This window comes from Apium graveolens, chromosome 1, assembly GCF_009905375.1.
Source record: "Apium graveolens cultivar Ventura chromosome 1, ASM990537v1, whole genome shotgun sequence".
Taxonomy (NCBI): domain Eukaryota; kingdom Viridiplantae; phylum Streptophyta; class Magnoliopsida; order Apiales; family Apiaceae; genus Apium; species Apium graveolens.
In genome coordinates, this window is record NC_133647.1 from 80,263,512 (window position 1) to 80,286,256 (window position 22,745).

Here is a 22,745-nt window from a genome sequence, read left to right on the forward strand (position 1 = left end):
CAAGATTATGGGAATCTTCTTATCTTCCTCAAAATCCAGAATAACAAAATCTGCTGGAAAGAAGAGCTTATCCACCTTGACGAGCACATCCTCAACTATGCCCCTTGGGTAAGTAATGGAACGGTCAGCCAATTGTAGCGACATGTATGTGGGTTTTGGATCAGGCAGATCCAGCTTTTTAAAGATCGACAACGGCATCAGATTAATGCTTGCTCCCAAATCACAAAGGCACTTGTCAAAAGTCAGATTGCCAATGGTGCAAGGAATGGTGAAGCTTCCTGGATCTTTCAGTTTTGGTGGTAACTTTTGCTGCAGAACAGCGCTGCATTCTTCCGTGAGAGCAACGGTTTCGAGGTCATCCAGTTTCACCTTCCTTGAAAGAATAGTCTTCATAAACTTCGCATAATTAGGCATTTGTTCAAGAGCCTCAGCGAAAGGTATATTGATGTGAAGTTTCTTGAACACCTCCAGAAACTTTCTGAACTGTCTATCCAGCTTTTGTTGCTGCAATCTCTTAGGAAAAGGTGGTGGAAGATAGAGATGTTTCTCCCCTGTATTAGCCTCAGGCAGAGTGTGTTCAACAGTAGTCTTCCTTGGTTCCGCCGCTTTCTCCTTTTGCTTAGATTCTTCATCTCTAATTTCAGCTTCTACTTCTTTTGCCTTTTCAGAATCAGCTACTTTTCCAGACCTTAAGGTAATAGTCTTGACTTGCTCTTTAGCTTCCTTCCTGCCTGGTACTTCCGTGTCACTGGGAAGAGTGCCAGGTTGACGATTGAGCACTGCATTGGCTAATTGACCGATTTGATTTTCCAAGGTCTTGATAGAAACCGCCTGACTCTTGCACAACAGCTTAAGTTCCTCAAAATCAGCACTAGTAGGTGCAGCCTCACTTCCCTGTTGAGGATATGATTGCCTTGTAGCATACTGATGTGGTTGCTGGAATCCAGGTGGGTTAAACTGTTTACTCACTCCTTGCTGATATGGTGGCTGAATAGCATTCTGATTATTCCCCCAGCTGAAATTTGTATGATTTCTATTGTTAGGATGATAGGTCGCTGGCACAGGCTGCTATTGTCGCTGATAATTATTCACATACTGCACAGATTCGTTGACAAGAGAACACTGATCCGTAGCATGAGAACCTGCACAAAGCTCACAAACCATAGCTATTTGATTAACTCCATACGTAGCCAGAGAATCAACCTTCATTGATAGCGCTTGGAGCTGGGCTGCAATAGCGGTGGCTGCATCAACTTCCAGAATACCTGCTACCTTGCCTGACATCATCCTCTGAGTTGGGTTTTGATGCTCATTTGCAGCCATCGTCTCTATAAGATTATACGCCTCAGTATAGCTTTTAGCCCATAAGGCGCCTCTAGCTGCTGCATCGAGCATGGGCCGAGATTGGGCCCCCAAACCATTATAGAAACCAGTGATCACCATCCAATCCGGCATTCCATGATGTGGACATTTTCTCAACATTTCCTTGTAGCGTTCCCAAGCCTCGCACATAGATTCTGTAGGTTGCTGCGCAAACTGAGTAAGAGCACTCCTCATAGCAGCAGTCTTTGCCATCGGATAAAACTTCACCAAAAACTTTTGTGCAAGATCTTGCCACGTAGTGATGGACCCAGCTGGTTCAGAATGTAACCAGTCTTTAGCCTTGTCCCTCAGTGAGAATGGGAAAAGCCTCAACTTGATAGCCTCATCAGTCACGCCATTATACTTAAAAGTGCTGCAGATCTCGACAAAATTCCTTATGTGCATGTTGGGGTCTTCAGTTGCCGCTCCTCCAAAAGAAACAGAATTCTGCACCATCTGAATAGTGCCCGGCTTGATTTCAAAGGTGTTAGCTTGAATAGCCGGATGAAGGATGCTTGACTGAATGTCATCAATTTTAGGCCGAGAAAAATCCATAAGAGCTGGATCAGCTTGAACAATACGATCTCCCATGTTTACTGGTTCTTTCTGCTCAGTTCCTGAATCTGAATCCTCAAAATCTAACTTCTCCGGAATATCAAGAACTTTGTCTGTCTCCTCAGCTGTATCTAAAGTCCTCTTGCGAGCGCGAGAACGAGTTTGCATAAACGCTTGCTAAAGTACCTGAAACACAACCGGAAAAAAAATAAGTAACTACTACGTCCTAATCACTGAGTCCTAATGACCAATGATGGTAAGTACATAAACTAAACAAATACGCCGAGTTCCCGGCAGCGGCGCCAAAAAACTTGTTAGGGCGAAAATACGCACTAATATTCACGCAAGTATACGCGTTCGCAAGTAATATAGAATACTTTCTAGTTTGTTCCCTCAGAGACTCAGACTAAATTATTGTCTAATTAAACTCACTCACCAATGTATGATTACTTCTCAATGTTAAGACACTAACACTTAAAATTGTTGATTAAATATTAACTATAATTAACTACTTAATTAATCACTTAACTAACACTTCAATTTATCAATAATAAAACACTCATGAGATCACAACTTCATTATTACTTCCTTCTATAGCCATTGTTATTACCTTTAGCATGTGACAATGATGATATTAATCGAGTAACACGAAACTGATAAAAGCCAACTTTCATTGTACTAATACCATTCTACCAAACATCCACAATTAAGATAGAAGTTGAATAGTCATCAATTATGTTGAGTTCCCATATGTCTACAGAAATTGACAACACAACGATTTAAGCACAAGTTATTCCTTTTGATTACATAGGGCAAATAAAACTGTTAGAGTTACCCACTAATCATGCATAACGTACATGAACCTATGCTAGCATGGCAAGTTCTAAATCTTAAGATCCACCGTCGCTTCACAAGAGATTAACACCCTATCTTATATGTTCGCGACGCACATAAGACGAATACGCACAACCAATACTAGATATCATGCAATCATCACACACTAAAGTATTCAACAATTAACTAAAGAATTCCATAATAAATCCGTTGCAACCCCATGATCACGATTAGCCCATAATAGCACTTATCGTCATCATGGGTTCATATGAAATCATGATAAACAAACACAAGAAAATAATAAATAAACTAATTATATTAAAACAGAGTACGTCACAAGAGTAAATAAGTTCAAAGCAAGAAAACTAGCATCCAACGTTACAACGAAACAAGAATCACAAGAATATATGCTTCCTCTTCGTTGCAGTGTGCTAAATCGGTCTTCTTCCTTATCTCCTTCGCTCCTTGCGTAAAAACACAATCTTCTTTCTTCCACACTTGTGAAAAACGTCTCAAATCTACTTATATAATAGTCCCATAAAACTCAGATTACATAGAAGTGGAAACCAAACAAAAGTAGAAGTCCTAAAATAATCTGTTTTTTTTCCCGACCCTGCGCGGCCGCTCAGCATAGTTGAGCGGGCGCTCAGCTTGCTGCGCGGCCGCTCAGCAATGCTGAGTGGGCGCTCAGACCTCTACTGGAAAAATTCTGATTTCGCTCCGTTTCTTCGCTGTAATCTACCCATTTCTTTCCTCTCGCAATGGTGAACACATGCCAAGGCTTATTCTTGATGATTCCTCCCCGAAATGCAACTAAAACCCTGAAATGCATAAACACTAGAAAAACGCATCAAATACACAAAATACTTGATTTCAAGACACCAATTTAAGCCATTTTAAGACGTTCTAAGTGGTATAAAATTCCACTTATCATACTCGCGAAAGAATCGCCTTAAAACCCTTAATGGTTAATTTATTAAAAATGGTGGAGTCGAGGGTACTCGAGCGACTTAAGTGAATCGTTAAGCGCAAAAGCGAACGTTAGGGTCTAATTGGTTAAAGTATAAATTCTTAAGCGACTTTGGTTTAATTCCAACTTATATGTTGTTTATAGGTTACCAGACTCGTCCCAAGCCTTTTATCACCCCCAGTCGCTCAGGCAAGTTTTCTACCCGTTATACTGTTGTTGTGATGTATATATGTATATGCATTATCTTGTGATAGATGCATGATGGTTAATTAACAAATCTTGCGATATATTGGAGCATGCTGATATGGTTTATATGCATGTCCGTTTCGTAATCTTGATATCTATCTGTTGATTCCAATGCTTATAATTGCATAATACCTATGCTAGAGATAAGCAGTAGTTGCGTATACCCTTAGTATAGGGGACCCAAAGGCGAACATTTTCTAAAACCGGGAGTCGATGTTCCCGAGTATATTATATATATTTTTATATATATATATAGATATAGTTTTCAAAACTATTAATCGAATAAGGTTTATTCGATAACTTTATTTTTATTAATGAATATTACTTTGAATATTCATTCGAGGACTTATGACTCGGTTTATTTTATTTAATAAATATTACTTTGAATATTCATTCGAGCACTTATGACTCGGTTTATTTTATTTAATGAATATTACTTTGAATATTCATTCAAGGACTTATGACTCTATTTATTCTATTTAATGAATATTACTTTGAATATTCATTCGAGGACTTATGACTCCGATTATTTACTAAATAATATTTTTTATTTTATTAAAGAATAATGTTTCGATAATCAAACTTATTTTCGATTATTCAAATAAAGATAGTACTTTCTTATAAGTATATCTTTGGTTATATTCATTTCAAGTATGAGTTTTAAAACTTCTACTTCAAATTATTTATATAGAGATTATCCTTATGGGAATATTATTTAAATAATAATATTCATATATTTTCTAATATATCGGGACTGATTTATGTCATTAAATCAGCATTACTCCAAACATTCTTAAAATTGTTTTCGAGTCTTCAAAATGATTTTAAAAGTTGGAGCGGATCCCAAAACTCATTTTTATATTTAAGATCTTCCTTTCAAAGGGGATTTAAATACTCGCTCAAAATCTGAGGGATCCAGCTCTGTGGTGTATTTATATTCACAACAAGGTTGCTATTTTGATAAATGAATTGATTACTTACCCAACGTTCGGGAAGTAAGTCCGTCTATTGAGTCGGCATAAGCAACATGGGCTCAATGGGCGTCCATGAAAGTGTAAGTGGCTCAGTGGGAGTCCATCAAATGCGTAAGTGGCTGAGTGGCAGTCCACCATAAGGTCCTATTGCGGCCAGGGTGATGACCAGTGGGGAATTCGTCCATCTACTAGTAGAAAAGGTTACTTATTGGTATCTTTGTCTGATCAGCAAGATATCAGGTTTATGCCAAGGTTTTCTCCTTTCCAAAATTCATTGGATATTGTAACTCTGTTTATAATTTTCATAACAGAGGTTTTCAAGGAGTGTATGAAATGTATATATATATAGGTGTATATATATATCGGGACTTAATGAAGTATCTCGTAACTTCATTCCTTTCAAATGATATTTCAAAGATTGAATCTATTCAAGTCTTATCTTGTAGTCTCATCAGTGTGATGAACTTTTGAAATTAATTATAACTTGAACGGTGGTAGTTCAAGTAGTATTCGGAAAAGATATAAATATATTGGAGTATCTTGTAACTTCATCTTTTGAACTTATATCTAGTAAATGATTATCTTATGCATGTCAAAGATTTTCAGAAAAACGTTGAGACATGGTTAGATATATGAGATCACCTTGCAACGATATTTTTATACAGTTATAAACTGGAACTCTGTGTATATTATACATGTCAGAGGATTTCAAAGATTGTGAAAAGTATATATGTATGTATATACTGAATATTTTGCGACTTGGTCGCATTAAGAGGTCAAACTTGGTTCAATTCTTCTTGACCAAGACTTTCATGAGTGTTATGAGAATGCTCATATATTGTTAATCATTATACATATTATTTTGGTGGGCTTGTTGCTCACCCTTACTTTCTTCTGTCATCACACAATAACAGATAGACAAGATGAACAGGATCAAGCTCCCAATTCGTGAGCGGATAGGAAACGTTCCCCAGTTTCCTGTAGGCGTTGATGCCGTTGTAGCTGAGGTAGGATCTACCAATAGGCTAGGCTTTCAAACTTTTTATGTACCAGACTTATGTATATTTATGAATTGTAATAATGGCAAAGAATATATAAATTATTCAGAAACCCTTTTTAAGGTGTGGTGGTTTATAATTGTGGAATAAAATGACTTGTGTTATTTTTTGGTATTCATCTCTGAGACTATAACTTGTGGTGTGTGTGTGTATATTGTGGGGTCACAGTGCGCAATAGTTGGTTGACTGATAAGATTAAGTATTGATAAGGGAAATGGAACTCGTGACAACCCGAATCCCCGACCCCGGATTTGAGGGTGTTACAAGGAATGTGGCAGCCTGTTTAGCAGGAAATTGAGAATAAAGAAGTATTACCATTTCCATGCTATTATGAAGATATTCAAATATACTGGAATAGAGTAATGAAGCAGCATGGAGTTAGACTTGATAGGTTTTGTTTTATTATCTTGTCTTATTACCATGTAAACTTGGTGATATATAAACCTAGTGTAGCTAGTAGAACAAACTCAACTAAGAAAATACATTTAGAAGAGAAATAGAAAAAGCTGTACTTGTCAAGAATTTCTCTGTAGTTTGTTTGTTCAACTTGTAAAACAGCTGTGAGCCAATTTGAGCTTCATAGAGTTCTCAAATCGATATATATATATATATATATATATATATATATATATATATCAGGTAGATACATTCAAATCCACCAGAAAGCTTTAAAGACTTGTGTTTTTATTACTTTGAGTTTGATTATTTAATCCTTTCATTCCGCACTTTGCAAATCAAACATTGTTATATATTTATCAAGGTAGAACAGTTTTTTAATAAATCTCAAAAAGAAGCCAGAATTACATTCAACCCCCTTCTGTAATTCTTGTTGTATTGTTAGGGAATAACAAAAGTTCATAAATTATTTTATTTAAATTAAATACTTTTAAAGATATATTTAATTTTAAGTTAAATAATTAAAATATATTTTAGTCTATAGTCTCTACCAACATATTCTCTTGTGTTGCTCTCCTTAACATCTTAGTGGGCTTTGGCAACATAGATTTATAGCAATAGTAACCCGCCTAGTGCCTGTGTTGTGATAAGCTGGAAATTTCATACCTATGGTAACATATTCTAAGGTAACACCCCTGCTCAAATATAAGGTTAGGTCATTTATGGCGTGGTGTAGCAATTGGTCTTTTTCTAACTACAAACATGTATTATCAAATCACAGACTGTACAAGTCTTTTATGCAAATAACATTTTTTTTTGAAAATATTGAACTTGCATTAATCAAAAGCCTCTAGGGCAACGTTACATATAATAAAATCAGGAGCAACATGTAAGTATTCCTAAAAACCTGACATAGAATAGGTTGCCTCTGCTAAGTTTTGGGCTATACTATTTTGCAGATCGATTAACAAAGACAAATAACACTGCATCAAAGTGTTTAATTAACTCTCCACAATCCTCCACCATCATGGTATCAAATATTAATCTACCATGACCTGTTCGAATTGCATCAATACTTTATAATCTGCTTCGAAAATACACCTGCTTCGTCTCCATGTTTTCATCCATGACAACACTTCTTTAAGGCTTAGAGCTTTAGCTTCTCTTGCTAAGGGTCCTCCTCGAACTAATGTGGTTCCTGCTCGAACAAAATTCCCTTCCTCATCTTTGAACACACACCCCGCACCTATAAACTCGAGACTCTGTTTTGTAAGCAGCCTTGATATTGATCTTCAATCATCCAGCTGATGGTTTAACCCAGCTGTACCTGAGCTCTTTATGTGCTTCGATCTCCTTGCTCTCTTGATTTTCTCCAGTCTGATAACATGATCACTGCCATCAATTTAATACCAAATACCGACATACTAATTGACTCCCTGCCCCATTAATTCCTTCACATCCATAAGCACCAATATAGCAAACCAATTGGTAGCCCTTGTTCCTTATTTAATAATTGAAATATTTATTTTAACACACTCATCACTGAATCCCCTTCCTCTGTACGAACTATGTTAAGAAGCCTCATCATCTCCCATACCTATTTCGCAAATGTACACTCAAATAGGATGTGTAATGCAGTTTCTAGTTCGCTTTGATACCATTGGAATCTTGTATCAACATTTGCATGCTTACCTTGTAGTGCTACTTTAGCAGGTAAAATAGCTCTTGCTGTTCTCCACAAGAAATTAATGACTTTTCCTGGGAGCTGCATTCTCCAAATCCTCGTCCCAATTTTTTTTTGTACACAATCTCTCACTGAATGCATCGATAACAACTCCTAACCAAAAACTCATCTTTATCATCTAATATCCAGTACCAAGAGTGCCTTTTTCTTACAAACAGAAATATGGATTTATTTTATGAGACATTTATCATGTTCATTACACAAATAATCCAAAATCTCTGCATCCCACTATCTTTCATGCTCATCTATTAAGTTATGAACCTTTGTATCCTTCCGTTCCTCGTGCATATAGACGTCAAATACGCATTTTCAACAGATAGCAACCAGAGTTCCTTCTACACCATTATATCTTCCCAATTACCTATTCGTTTACGACTTCCCCTTCTAATTACATCTTGTGTTACCAGTATGCTAGCCATATGAAGCTCGGGTTATTACCTAAACTCGCGTCTAGAAAACCAGAGTTAGGGTACCACCTCGCTTTTATTAAATCAGAGGCCAACGGATCACTATTGTTAATTAAATGCCAAGCTTGCTTAGCTAACATAGCAATATTAAAATCTCTCAGCCTTTTGAACCCCCGACCTCCTACCTCTTTCACAACACATAGCTTCTCCCATGACAACCAATGAATGTCTTTACTAGTAGTAGTACCACTCCACCACCAATATGCATTCATTCTCCGCTCAATTTTCTCACAAACCTCATTAGGAATCAACATGTTCATCCAAAAGTTAGGAATAGCTTGTGCCTTCGTTTTAAGTAACGTAACCTTGACCACTTTTGATATTACATTCTTATCCCACCCTTGAAGCTTCTGATCAACCCGTTCCAGAAGAAAACTAAATTCAGCTATTTTACTTTTCCTTACACGCATAGGTAGGCCCAAATAACGCCCCGGTGTCTCTGCCTCCCTCACCTCCAATTGATCACAAACCTCCATCCTCACTCGTACTCGGTGAGAATGTACGCAATGGCTTACTATAGTTGATAACCTTACCAGAAATATCTTCATATCTACTTAAATTCGTTTCATGACACTTGCTTCCAATTTCGTGGCCTTGAAAAAGAAGTAACAATCATGTTCAAACAGCAGATGTGATATCGTCGGTGCACCCTTTGCCACAGTACACCGTTGCAAATTACCAGCCCCTTTATTCCTTATAATCATCACACTTAGCCCCTCAGCACATTTGATATACAAATATGGTGATATAGGACCATCCTGGCACAAGCCACGTTGAGGAACTACATTTCCAAACTCTTCCCCATTGAGAATAAAACTATAAGAGACCAAAGTGTTAAACTGCAGCACTCTATCAGTCCAAATTTTGTAAAATCCAAGCCTTTTCATAATGTTCCGCACAAAACCCCACTCCAATCTATCGTAAGCTTTTGATATATCTATATTTAATGCTGCATTTCCAGTTGTACAGAACTTGGGTACGTATCTTCATATAGTGATTTATTTTAAAGGTTATCATTGCATTATCCATGAGCAACCGACCTTCGATAAATGCACTCTGTCTATCCGAGATAACTAATTTCAAACTCGATTTCAGACTATTACTCATAACTTTTGATAATATACGCATCAATACATTACACAAAGATATTGGCCTCAAATCCTCCATAGTTTGTGGTACCTTCATATTTGGAATCAAACAATTAGCTACTTTATTAATCCCTTCTCCCGTTCTTATAAATTTCTGGCAAAACCTCATTACATCATACTTCACCACACTCCAAAATGACTGGAAGAAAGTGGGATTAAATGGTTTTGTTCTTCATACCACTAGGTTTCCCAACTCTGATATGCTTTTGAAAGAAGTCCATGCTCACACTATATCCATTTCATAATGTCTACAAAATCATAGACAGTCTTTATCCAATCAAAGTCTGATGAGCTAAATACAAAGTGGGCCATTATCCATGACATGACATAACTGTGAAAACAATCTGCGATTAATACAAATAATCAAACAAGTGTGTGCGTGAGTAAACGAAATCAAACGGAGGAAGAAAAGATGTAAACAGAAGAGAGATCCTCGAGTCCAGTTGAAACTGTCTCCTTAAAGCTATTTCGCCTCTCACCGTATGTGCGAGTCGATAGCCTCCCAGGATAAAACGAGGTAGCGGCGGCGTTACGGATAACGAGCACCTTCAGCGAGCTTGAACGGGCACGAAACTATCACCGAGAGAGAGAGATTTGTGTTTAGAGGCGAATATGTTTTTGGTGTGTCTAACCCTAACGCCTTAGAGGTGTTTATATAGGTGTAGATAGACTTGTGCGCTACTCTTTTCCATAATTAAATATCATTAATTATGGAATCGGTGTAATACTTGCAAGCTACTCTATTCCATAAATAATCTGAAACAGAATCAGATTAAATATATCAAGACATACACCATATCAATTAATCTGAAACAAAATCAAATTAATTTATGCCATAATATTTGAGCCAAATTCTAATGGAAAATAATAATTTCCATTATTAAGAGAATATCATCATATCTCACACATCTTTTAGTCATAATGCTCAAAAATATGACTTACCAATATGGGACTTATACCCATATTTTCCAACAATCCCCCACATGGGTGAGATTGGTGATCTTAGTAGCACACACCAGACAGACAGACAGACAGACAGATACGGAGTTTGACTTGGTGATAGTTTCTTCGATCAGATAGCATACGATAGGTAGAGAATGCTCCTTGAACCTTCGCTCGAGTAAGCATACCGACTTTACTGGTAGACAGTAGACGTGCTTGTCCTTGAACTGTTCGACCGTTTATATAAACGATGATATACTTATCACTATATCGTTTCTGACTCGTTCAGCTCTCATGAGTATGTCCATTTTGGCCATGGAACATCGTCCTGGTTCTGCAGAAGTTTCTAAAGAATTGTGCCTCGCAATTCTCCTTTGAAGCGGCCCCACTTCTCTCCCACATAGGTGATCTTTATCTTATAGAGTAACACGCGTTTACTCAACTGAATTCCATGCGTTCACTCCTGAGCTCCATGTATTCATCAAAGATCATTAAAGGCTCAAAGCTTAACCTCGTACCTTACGGGTCTCACTGTTTCCTCATCATAGGAACAGGCCAGAGGTTACCCCCACAATGATTTGGTCATCATGATTTAGTTGTCCCATTGAACCAAGTTCTTGGGATCTCCAGTCAGCAATGGTTGGGTGTCCACCATGATGCCGTTAAGCAATAGGCTTAAGACCCATCCCTCTCGATGATTTCTCAACCACTTCTTTTGATAACCCTTTGGTTAGTGGATCCGCGATATTATCCTTTGACGGTATATAGTCAATAGTGATAATTCCGGTTGAGATCAATTGTCTAATGGAACTGTGTCGTCGTCGTATATGACGAGACTTTCCATTATACATCGTGCTCTGTGCTCTGCCAATAGCGGATTGACTATCACAGTGAATCCCTATTGCAGTTACAGGCTTTGGCCATCTTGGAATATCCTCCAGAAACTGACGTAGATATTCAGCCTCTTCGGTGCATTTATCTAGTGCCACAAACTCAGCTTCCATCGTGGAATGAGTTATCACCGTTTGTTTTGAGGATTTCCATGATATTGCTGCTCCAGCTAATGTAAACACATAGTCACTCGTAGACTTAAGTGCTTTCTTGCTAGATATCCAATTTGCGTCAGTATATCCTTCTAATACTGCTGGGTATCTGCCATAGTGCAGTCCATAGTCTCGAGTTCCCCTCAAGTACCTTAGTACCCTTATAATCGCTTTCCAGTGATCAGCTCCCGGATTACTCGTAAACCTACTCAACTTGCTAATTGAGTATGCAATGTCTGGTCTTGTACAACTCATGAGGTACATCAGACTACCAATTATCCTCGAGTATTCCAATTGGGAAACAGCTACACCTTTGTTCTTGGATAGGTGCAAAGTCATATCCACAGGTGTCCTAGCTTTCTCAAAGTCATCCTTAAGAAACTTCTCAAGGATCTTGTCAACATAATGTGGTTGACTTAATGCGAGACCCTCTGATGTTCTAGAAATTTGAATTCCCAGAATTACATTTGCTAGTCCCATATCTTTCATATCGAACCTTGATTTCAACATGTCCTTTGTAGATTTGATAACTTTATCATTGCTTCCAGCAATAAGTAGATCATCTACATATAGTGTCATCATGACATAGCCATTGTCATTCTCCTTGACATAGTTGTTCTCGTTATCCTTGTAATAGGCACAGCTATCACATTCATTGATTTTGAAACCATTGGCCAGCACGACCTCATCAAATTTTTCATGCCATTTCATAGGCGCTTGTTTCAAACCATACAATGATTTCACCAATCTACACACTTTCCTTTCTTGTCCTGGGACAACAAACCCTTCAGGTTGTTCCATATAGATTTCTTCATCTATGTCTCCATTTAGGAAAGCTGTTTTCACATCCATTTGATGTACAGTTAGATTACGCATTGCAGCAATAGCAAACATCATCCTTATGGACGTTATTCTCGTTACAGGAGAATATGTATCAAAGTAATCAAGGCCTTTTTATTGCTTGTATCCTTTAATTACAAGTCTGGCCTTATACTTATCAATAGTGCCATCAGTTTTCAACTTCTTCTTGAAAACCCACTTGCTACCTAATGGTTTGCAACCAGTTGGCAAGTCCACTAATTCCCAAGTATGATTTTGCATAATTGAATCAACTTCATTCTTGATGGCCTCTTTCCACATAGGCCCATCAGGTGAGGTAACCGCCTCCTTATAAGTTTTTGGGTCACCTTCTTCGAGCAAATAGGTCATAAAATCAGACCCATAGGATTTCTCCGTTCGTTGTCTTTTGCTCCTTCTCACTACCCCCACATTTTCGTCTTCACTTTCGTCACTCTTATTATCGTCATCTACAGACTCATGAGATCGTTTAGACGTCGTAGGTTGTTGTTTCCTGGATTACAGGGAAACATCGTCTCAAAAAATGAGGCATTCCTTGATTCCATAATGGTATTCTTTTGAATATCAGGAATCTTGGATTCATGAACAAGAAACCGATATGCAGTGCTGTGTGGAGGATATCCGATGAAGACACAATCCACAGTCTTAGGACCTATCTTCACCTTCTTCGGTGTAGGGATCAGTACCTTTGCAAGGCACCCCCACACTTTCAGGTGTTGGTAACTTGGTTTCTTTTTCTTCCACATTTCATAAGGACTTACATCCTTATTCTTGCGTATCGTAATATTTAAAATATTATTTGCGCTTAAGATGGCTTCTCCCCACATCGATTGTGGGAGCCCAGAGCTTAACAACATCGCATTCATCATCTCTTTCAGAGTGCGATTCTTCCTTTCAGCCACACCATTTGACTGAGGGGAGTATGGTGCAGTGACCTCATGGATTATACCATGTTGTGAACAGAATTCCCCAAACGGTTCAACATATTCACCTCCACGATCACTTCGTATCATTTTGATTTTCTCAGTTTGTTGTGTCTCAACTTCTTCCTTATAGATTTTAAATTTATCTATAGCTTCGTCTTTGCTTTTCAACAAATATACATAGCAGTATTTTGTACAATCATCAATGAATGTAATAAAATACTTGTTTCCTCCTCTTGTTGGAGCAAATTTTAAATCACATATATCGCTATGTATTAGGTCTAGCACTTTGGTGTTCCTTTCCACACGTTTAAATGATGATCTCGTTAATTTTGCCTCAACACAAGTCTCACACTTATGTTTTGGATCGATAGTAAGTTTAGGTATGTATTCTTTTGCACTTAAACGTCATAAAGTGTCATAATTTACATGTCCTAATCTAGCATGCCATAAATTAGGAGACTCAAGAAAGTAAGCAGAAGAATTCTTCATTTCATTATCGTCCTTAATGGACATTACATTGAGCTTAAAAAGCCCATCAGTTAAATAACCCTTGCCTACAAACATACCACTCTTAGACAAAATAACTTTATCTGACTCTATTACAATGCGAAAGCCATGCTTATTCAACAGAGAACCAGACACAAGGTTCTTGCGAATATCAGGCACATAAAGTACATTCTTCAAAGTCAGATTCTTCCCAGAGGTCATCTTCAGGATCACCGTGCCTTCACCCTCAATGGTAGAAGTTGTTGAATTCCCCATGTAGAGCTTCTCACCAGCATCGGAAGCTTTGAGGCTAGAAAAAACCGCCTTGTCTGAGCAAACATGCCTAGTAGCACCAGTATCAATCCACCATTCACGTAGATTAGAACCGACCAGGTTCACTTCAGAGACCGTAGCACAGAGGTCTATGTCACCCATCTCCTTGGAGATATTCTCTACCATGTTTGCTTCTTTCTTCTTGTTGGGCTTCTTGGGCTTCTTGCAGTCAGAAGACCTATGACCAACTTTATCACAGTTGTAGTACTTCCCTTGAAATTTCGACTTCGAAATCCCTCCCTTGGGTGCCAGCTTTGCCCCTTTACCAGAATTAGTCTTCTTGGGCTTGGAGCTTTGAGCATGCTCCACCATGTTTGCCTTCTCAGTGGCAACGTTAACTTTCTTCTCGGACCCTCTGTTGTCTTCTTCAATACGAAGTCTAACAATAAGATCCTCCATAGACATCTCCTTTCGCTTGTGCTTAAGGTAGTTCTTGAAATCTTTCCATCCAGGTGGAAGCTTTTCAATAACAGCAGCAACTTGGAAAGACTCACTTATGACCATTCCCTCAGCATGAATGTCATGAATGATCACCTGCAGTTCCTGCACCTGACTGACCACAGTCTTAGAGTCTGCCATCTTATAATCAAGAAAGCGGCCAACAATCCACTTCTTTGCCCCAGCGTCCTCGGTTTTATACTTATGGTCAAGTGACTCCCATAAGACCTTAGCTGTTGGCTTCGCGCTATATACGTTATACAACGAGTCAGACAAACAATTTAACACATAGTTCCGACAGATGTAGTCGGAGTGCTTCCAAGCATCAGCAGCATACACAGTCTGCATGTTACTCTTAGCAGTGAGCAACGGTGGTTCTTCCTTAAGGAAGCGATCCATATGCAACGTGGTCAGATAAAAGTGCATCTTTTGTTGCCAACGTTTGAAGTTCGTTCCGTTGAACTTCTCAGGTTTTTCAGCATGTGCAGCAGGCACAGTTGGCATAACAGGTGCAGCAGGCACCACGGGTGGAACATATGGTACGTGCGTCTGTACTACAGGTGTATGCACACCAGTAGGCACCGCAGGTATGATCGGAGGAGTGAATCCTGCCGATATCTGTCCAAGAGGAACACTAAACTGTCCAATGACAGTGTGTCCCACAGGCACATGTCCCGAAGGCACATGTCCAACAGGCGTTTGACCCCCATCAGATCGTACGATCCGTGCGTTAGGGTTAATCGGCTGCTGGTGAACCCCATCAGATCCAGTGATCTGTGCGTTGGGATCAGCCGTCATGTTCATCGAATCGTTCACAGTTTGGTTCTCCATCGATCTGTTACTCAACAAAACAAGCAGATACAGATGTATCAGTCACAGATGTATATAAAATAAATAGCTTTAAGATTGTGAAAACAATCTGCGATTAATACAAATAATCAAACAAGTGTGTGCGTGAGTAAACGAAATCAAACGGAGGAAGAAAAGATGTAAACAGAAGAGAGATCCTCGAGTCCAGTTGAAATTGTCTCCTTAAAGCTATTTCTCCTCTCACCGTATGTGCGAGTCGATAGCCTCCCAGGATAAAACGAGGTAGCGGCGGCGTTACGGATAACGAGCACCTTCAGCGAGCTTGAACGGGCACGAAACTATCACCGAGAGAGAGATTTGTGTTTAGAGGCGAATATGTTTTTGGTGTGTCTAACCCTAACGCCTTAGAGGTGTTTATATAGGTGTAGATAGACTTGTGCGCTACTCTTTTCCATAATTAAATATCATTAATTATGGAATCGGTGTAATACTTGCAAGCTACTCTATTCCATAAATAATCTGAAACAGAATCAGATTAAATATATCAAGACATACACCATATCAATTAATCTGAAACAAAATCAAATTAATTTATGCCATAATATTTGAGCCAAATTCTAATGGAAAATAATAATTTCCATTATTAAGAGAATATCATCATATCTCACACATCTTTTAGTCATAATACTCAAAAATATATATGACTTACCAATATGGGACTTATACCCATATTTTCCAACAATAATAAGAAACCAACTAGAGATATTTAGAATTATGTAAATAAAGGAGTTCGTAGACAATGGGCTATGTATATCATACACTATCATAATTACCTCCGGTTCAACTACTTTCACAAAATTGCTACGAGCATATAGTCTATAGTTCTTAGCAAAGCTCTTGTATTGCAACACAAAACCACGTCCCAAGGCCCTATACTTGGCCCCCATAAAGAATAGTCTTGCCGAACAAATGTGAACGAGTTCCCATCGAGAAATTGTAGAAGACTGAACTAAACTGCAACTGCATTGTTACAAAATCCCACATTGCTGAAAGGAATCCATGCTCTAGCGAATTCTCCACAATCATCAGAAGGGCAGTGAATATACCCATCTGGATAATAAACTGCTGATTTAAGATTGCTCCAAGAGATTTTTTATTCATGATGTCATCTTCTGCTACTCTTTTTGCTGCTCTCTCAGCACCATTGAGTGCAAGATATATACGATCCCACAAAAATGTATAGACCCATACAGCCACCATCATTGTGTTAAAAAAGAATCCCACGGTTGTATAGAAGAATGTGAGCATTCGAAAGAAATCAAGTCGATGACCCAACCTATATACTTCTCTGCTCAAAATTTGTTCACCATTTTCACAAGAAACTTTAGCTTCAAACATAAAGATCTGATGTAAACCAACATCCCTTCCTTTACCCACTTGTATGTGATGTGTCATGTTGCCACCTCGAAGCGTGCAGTTGAAACCAGCAAAAATATCCTCACTAATATTGATCACCCTGGAAGCTTTGCTGATGACACCACGAGTAATGAACCAGGACCTATCAAAAATATCTAGATGACCATAATGCATCCGTACTTTAAGAGGATTTGCCAGAACTCATTGTCCCAAAGTTACAAAGCTTGTCTCTTGAGCAGACATGAACCAAACAAGTGAAAAGACAGAGGCTGTAAAGATATTTTCTCGAACTTCCAAGATTGTTGACTTTTCATCCAAATTTACTGCCAAACACCAAGAACCCCAATTTGCAATTTCTTGTGAACCCTGTCTAATATCAATCTCAGATACACCGTCAAAATAATCAAGCATCTTTGTTGGTTTAATCTTTAACTTGGTTTGAGTTTTTAAATAAAGCTCATAACGTCTTGTTTTTATGTCTGTAAGTCATTTGTTTGGATAGTCGTAGAAGTAGCTGGTTTGTAGGAGTTTGAATAAGTCAGGTTATTTAGTAAGTGTAGGATGCTTGCTCATGATCGTGTCCTAGTTTGTAGGCATTCTGGTTTTCCCACGTTTCAGTTTGTATCGTCTTTATATTGGAAAGTTATCAGCAATAAAAAGATCAAGCCTTCAGGCAAGCAAAGTGTGAAGCTTTTCTCAGTTTTATATCATACAGTTAATACATATTTAGTAGCTAATATTATTAACAAGAATTGGTATCAGAGCTAGGAATTTCTGAGTGAAAGCCGTAGGCATCCACAATGGAGGGAAACAAAGCTAAAGGATCATCAATAGGCTTGAGCTACCCAACGCTGACAAAGAACAACTACACCTCCTGGGCACTAAAAATGAAAGTGTATTTGCAAGCTCAAGGTGTCTGGGTCGCGATAGAGCCTACTGATCCAAAGGTAGCAGTTGAGGAGAAGATAGATAAAATCGCGTTGGCTATGTTGTATCAAGGACTGCCTGAAGATATGCTACTTTCGATCGCAGACAAGGGAACAGCGAAACAAGCATGGGATGCACTGAAAACAATGTGTCAAGGAGCTGAAAAGGTGAAAAAGGCAAAAGTACAAACTCTGAGAACTGAGTTTGAGTCCTTGAGCATGAAGGACAACGAGCAACTGGACGATTTTTATCTGAAATTGATTGGACTTGTGTCGAATATAAGAGCCCTGGGAGAAAGCCTGGATGAATCCTATGTGGTTAAGAAATTGCTACGTGCAGTGCCGTCGAAATTTCTCCAGATTGTCTCAACTATGGAACAATTTGGAGATTTGGAGACCATGACTTTGGAAGAGGCAGTAGGGTCCTTGAAAGCTCACGAAGAAAGGCTGAAAGGAAGTAGTAAGTCAGACTCAAATGAGGGCCAATTGATGCTCACAGAAGAAGAATGGCAAAAGCGCGAAGCCGGAGAAGGAAAACTGTTACTCACCCGTGAAGATTGGTTAAGACGGTCTAACAGGAGAAATTCAGATGGAACATCATCTAACTGGAAGGGCCGAGGACGTGACAGGAGTAATCTGAAGTGCTACAATTGTTCCGCCTATGGACACTTCGCTGCAGAGTGTCGGAAACCAAGACGTACCAGAGAACAGAAAGAAGAGGTGAACATGACAAAGCTTGAAGATGATGAACCGGCGTTATTACTGGTGAAGTGTAATAAAGAGAAACAAGATGTGGCGTACTTGAGTGAAAAGCAGCTGGTGCCCTCCCAGATGCCAAAAGTGCAGAGCGAATCAAATATTTGGTACCTGGACAACGGTGCTAGCAGTCATATGACTGGCTTCAAATCAAAGTTCTTGGAGCTAAATGAGGAAATATCGGCTGAAGTCAGCTTTGGAGACGGCTCTACAGTAAGCATAAAGGGGGAAGGGGTCTGTGACGTTTGTGTGCAAGAATGGTGAAACACGCACGCTTAAAAATGTTTATTATATTCCAACACTCCGGAATAATATAATCAGCATAGGACAGTTAACGGAGGTTGGAAACACAGTCAACATGAAGGGAGAGATGTTGTGGGTGTATGACATCCATGACAAGTTACTTATGAAGGTGAAGCGATCGCAGAATAGGCTGTACAAAATTGTGATTAACACTGAAAACTCCAAGTGTCTGATGACTAAACAAGACGAGGTGTCGAGACTCTAGCATAAGCGTTTAGGACATGTTAATTATCATGCGTTGTCCTTGATGCTCAAAGATAGAATGGTGAACGAATTGCCAAAGATAACACAGCTGAGTGAGGTGTGCACTGATTGCCTTATGTCTAAACAAACCAGAAAGAAGTTCCCTTCACAGTCAAACTACAACGCAACCAAAGTGTTGGAGTTAATCCATGGAGACTTGTGTGGTCCAATACTTTCGGAGACAGCCTCAGGCAAAAGGTATTTTTTCTTGCTAGTAGATGATTATAGCCGTTATATGTGGGTTTATTTTCTGAAGAGCAAAGATGAAGCCTTGAATGCTTTTAAGAATTTCTGTGCTTTGGTGGAGAGAGACCCAGATAAGAAAATGAGAGTTTTCCGCACTGATCGAGGTGGTGAATTTGGGTCAAATGATTTCAAATCTTATTGTGAAAAGTCTGGAATTAAGTGACACTATACGGCACCCTAAACCCCACAACAAAACGGGGTGGTGGAACGTCGCAATAGGACAGTTGTCGAGATGGCAAGAAGCTGTTTGAAACAAATGAAGATGCCTTCATTTTTGTGGGGAGAAGCAGTTAGGCACTCAATATATCTTCTGAATAGACTTCCAACAAGATCTCTGTCAGGTATTACTCCGTATGAGGCCTGGAATGATAAAAAACCACACGTTGGACACATAAGGGTGTTTGGGTGCATAGCTCATATGAAGGTGCCCAGTCAACATACAAGGAAATTGGACGATCGAAGTAAACAAGTCATCAACTTGGGAAAAGAACCAGGGACGAAAGCTTATCGTCTTTATGAACCGAATGAGAACAAAGTTTATGTTAGCAGGGATGTAACGTTTGAAGAAGAAAAATTATGGTTCTGGTGTGAGAAAATTGGTGGGGAAAACAGTTGTTAGGAATATGTGTATTAGTTTGATGATAAGTTAAACAAAACACTTAAGTAGAAATCTAGTGTTTGTAGCCTCAACGGATAAGACCATCTTGGCTATCCGTTGAAGGAGTAGCTTTACTTAGCAATAAGTTTAGTATTGTAGCACATTTCATTCTCTGGATTCAAGTTGTAATTCCTAGATGTTGTAGAAAAGTATCAGTCATGTTGACTACTAGTGGATATGCAAATAGGAGGGCTAATTGTAAATATTTCATGCCTTGTAATTTTGTATAAGTGAAGAAGTTTCAACTGATATTGAAGACCTTCAACGGATAAGAAACAAAGCTTCAACGGATGTCTCTAATGCTTCAACGGATAATATCCATCAACGGATAAGTGCTTCAACGGATAAAGACTTCAACTGATAATGCATCAACGGATAAAGCTTCAATGGATAAAGCCTCAACGGATAAGGCATCAATGGATGAAAGCTTCAACAGATGCTTAGTTCATTAGCAGTTGATAGTGACAATTCATAAGCTGATAGAGGCACATGGGTTGACAGAAACAAACTGGAATATGGAAGCCTCTATGAGGAATCAAGAAAATGCAGCATTTCCATTCTGGTGCAAACAAGGAAGTATTCAAAGATTCACAGATTATCCTAGATTGCATTGGATAGAGAAATGAAGAAGAAACATGTGAAGAATTTTTTTAATTGTATTTTACAATTTTGTCTTCACTTGTAAACTTGGTGTTATATAAACCAAGTAGCAGCTAGTAATTAGATATGAATTTTCCTGAGCTGTTTAGAAATATCCAGAGAGAAAATCATCTAGTTTGTACTAGGAAGCAACTATGATTTAATTCTTTGAATCACAGATTTTCTGAAATAACACATCTCTGGTGGAACAACAAATCCACCAGAAAAGTTTTTAAGATCTTTGTGTTCTTTACATTTGTGTTTGAATATATATCTGTCTGTATCAGCCTCAAGCAATTCACACACACATTTGCTCTCAGAAACACTTAGCCTTAGAAACTGCTCAAAACTTGAAAAAGTTTTGAGATTTACATTCAACCCCCCTTCTGTAAATCTCATTGTTAGTCCACTGGGAATAACAACAGTCAAGTTGGTGTGTTTACGGTCGCTGGAGATTCTGAGACAGAGGAGAGGGAACTCCGAGATGAGAACGACGAAAACGCAGGAAGCAACAGCCCACACAGTGTACAGTCTGAAGCTACGGAAACACCAGGGACACAGTCACCAGTGCCAAGGTTAAACCGTGAGGATTACGATGATAGTACCGAGCCGAAGAAAACCAGAAACCTCAGGGAAATATATGAGGAGACAGAGGAAATGCAGCTAGATGAGGAACTCTATTTAATGGGAATTGAAGAACCCATGAACTTTGCATAGGCTGTTAAGGATCGAAACTGGAATATGGCGATGGAGAGGGAGTTACAGTCAATAGAGAAGAACGAAACTTGGAAATTAACTGAACTTCCTCAGGGTCAAAAGGTTATAAGTTTGAAATGGATTTTCAAGTTAAAGAAAGATGCAGAGGGAAATATCGTGAAACATAAAGCAAGGTTAGTTGCCAAAGGGTATGTGCAGGAACACAGAGTCGACTTTGACGAAATATTTGCCCCGGTTACCAGACTTGAAACTGTCAGGTTACTGCTGGCATTGGCGGAAAAAGAGGAGTGGGAAGTTCATCATCTTGACATAAAAATAGCATTTCTTAATGGTGAAATAAGTGAAGATGTCTATGTGAGTCAGCCTGAGGGGTTTGTGAAGTGAGGAAAAGAAAACTGGTGTACAAGCTGTCAAAGGCCTTATATGGTCTTCGCCAAGCACCTCGCACTTGGTATGCAAAGTTAAATGAATGCCTTGAGAAGTTGGGATTTAAAAGGTGCCCGTCAGAACATGCCGTTTACACAAGAACAAATGGAGGAGAAAAATTAATTGTTGTTGTTTACGTGGATGACCTCCTGGTGACAGGAAGCAGCGTGGCTGTGATCGAGAGTTTCAAAAACCAAATGAACCAAAGCTTTAAAATGACAGACATGGGCTTGTTGAGCTACTACTTGGGAATCGAGGTGCAGCAAAACAAAGGATGCATCAGACTTAAGCAAACAGGATACGCACGTAAGATTATCGAGAAGGCTGGTTTGAAAGGCTGCAATCCAACTAAACTCCCAATGGATCCGAAGGAACGAATTGACAAGGATGAAGAAGGCAAAGCAGTGGATGTCACATAGTACAAGAGCATGATCGGGGGTTTGAGGTATTTGGTACATAGTAGACCGGATATTGCATTTTCTGTTGGGATAGCAAGTAGGTATATAGAGCGTCCAACCATGGTTCATCAGAATGCAGCCAAAAGAATTCTTCAATATGTTCAAGGTACGTTACATTTTGGTCTGGTGTACAGCAAAACCAGTGGGAATAACATATTAACTGGTTTTAGCGGCAGCGATCTGGGTGGTGATTTAGATGATAGGAGAAGTACGGGGGGAATGTGCTTCTACCTGAATGAGAGCCATATTACATGGGTTTCACAGAAATAAAGATGCGTGTCCTTGTCTTCTTGCGAGGTGGAATTTATGGCTGCGACTGCAGCAGCGTGTCAAGCGATTTGGCTTCGAAATGTACTGAATCAGATAG

General features: G+C 38.9%; 3 protein-coding genes, 1 non-coding gene and 1 pseudogene across 4 annotated transcripts; 3 read left to right on the forward strand and 2 right to left on the reverse strand.

Annotated features, from left to right (window-relative positions):
- Window positions 1-1,453: 1,453 nt before the first annotated feature.
- Window positions 1,454-1,560, forward strand: LOC141679541 (small nucleolar RNA R71). The gene has a single exon (XR_012558128.1). It is a non-coding gene; the product is annotated as a small nucleolar RNA R71 (small nucleolar RNA).
- A 6,406-nt stretch (window positions 1,561-7,966) lies between these two features.
- Window positions 7,967-9,082, reverse strand: LOC141680593 (putative mitochondrial protein AtMg00310). The gene is made up of 3 exons (XM_074486791.1): window positions 8,578-9,082; window positions 8,088-8,210; window positions 7,967-7,992 (listed from the first exon to the last, which is right to left on the reverse strand). The coding sequence occupies exons 1-3, from the start codon at window positions 9,080-9,082 to the stop codon at window positions 7,967-7,969; spliced, it is 654 nt and encodes a 217-aa protein (XP_074342892.1).
- Window positions 9,083-9,160: 78 nt separating this feature from the next.
- LOC141680664 (callose synthase 12-like) lies at window positions 9,161-17,417 on the reverse strand (annotated as a pseudogene).
- A 389-nt stretch (window positions 17,418-17,806) lies between these two features.
- Window positions 17,807-18,952, forward strand: LOC141680714 (uncharacterized). Its single transcript, XM_074486869.1, has one exon. It carries the CDS (start codon window positions 17,807-17,809, stop codon window positions 18,950-18,952), a length of 1,146 nt encoding a protein of 381 aa, XP_074342970.1.
- A 3,396-nt stretch (window positions 18,953-22,348) lies between these two features.
- On the forward strand, window positions 22,349-22,648 carry LOC141680836 (secreted RxLR effector protein 161-like). The gene has a single exon (XM_074486956.1). The coding sequence runs from the start codon at window positions 22,349-22,351 to the stop codon at window positions 22,646-22,648; it is 300 nt and encodes a 99-aa protein (XP_074343057.1).
- Window positions 22,649-22,745: the final 97 nt, after the last annotated feature.

Coding starts and splice junctions, on each gene's coding strand:
- LOC141680593 (XM_074486791.1), bottom strand. CDS start 9,082: ATGGAGGTTTGTGATCAATTGGAGGTGAGGGAGGCAGAGACACCGGGG. Junction 8,211..8,577: donor TTTTCTAGACGCGAGTTTAG/GTAATAACCCGA, acceptor CGATGCATTCAG/TGAGAGATTGTGTACAAAAA. Junction 7,993..8,087: donor TGCTAAAGTAGCACTACAAG/GTAAGCATGCAA, acceptor TTTGCGAAATAG/GTATGGGAGATGATGAGGCT.
- LOC141680714 (XM_074486869.1), top strand. CDS start 17,807: ATGGAGGGAAACAAAGCTAAAGGATCATCAATAGGCTTGAGCTACCCA.
- LOC141680836 (XM_074486956.1), top strand. CDS start 22,349: ATGATCGGGGGTTTGAGGTATTTGGTACATAGTAGACCGGATATTGCA.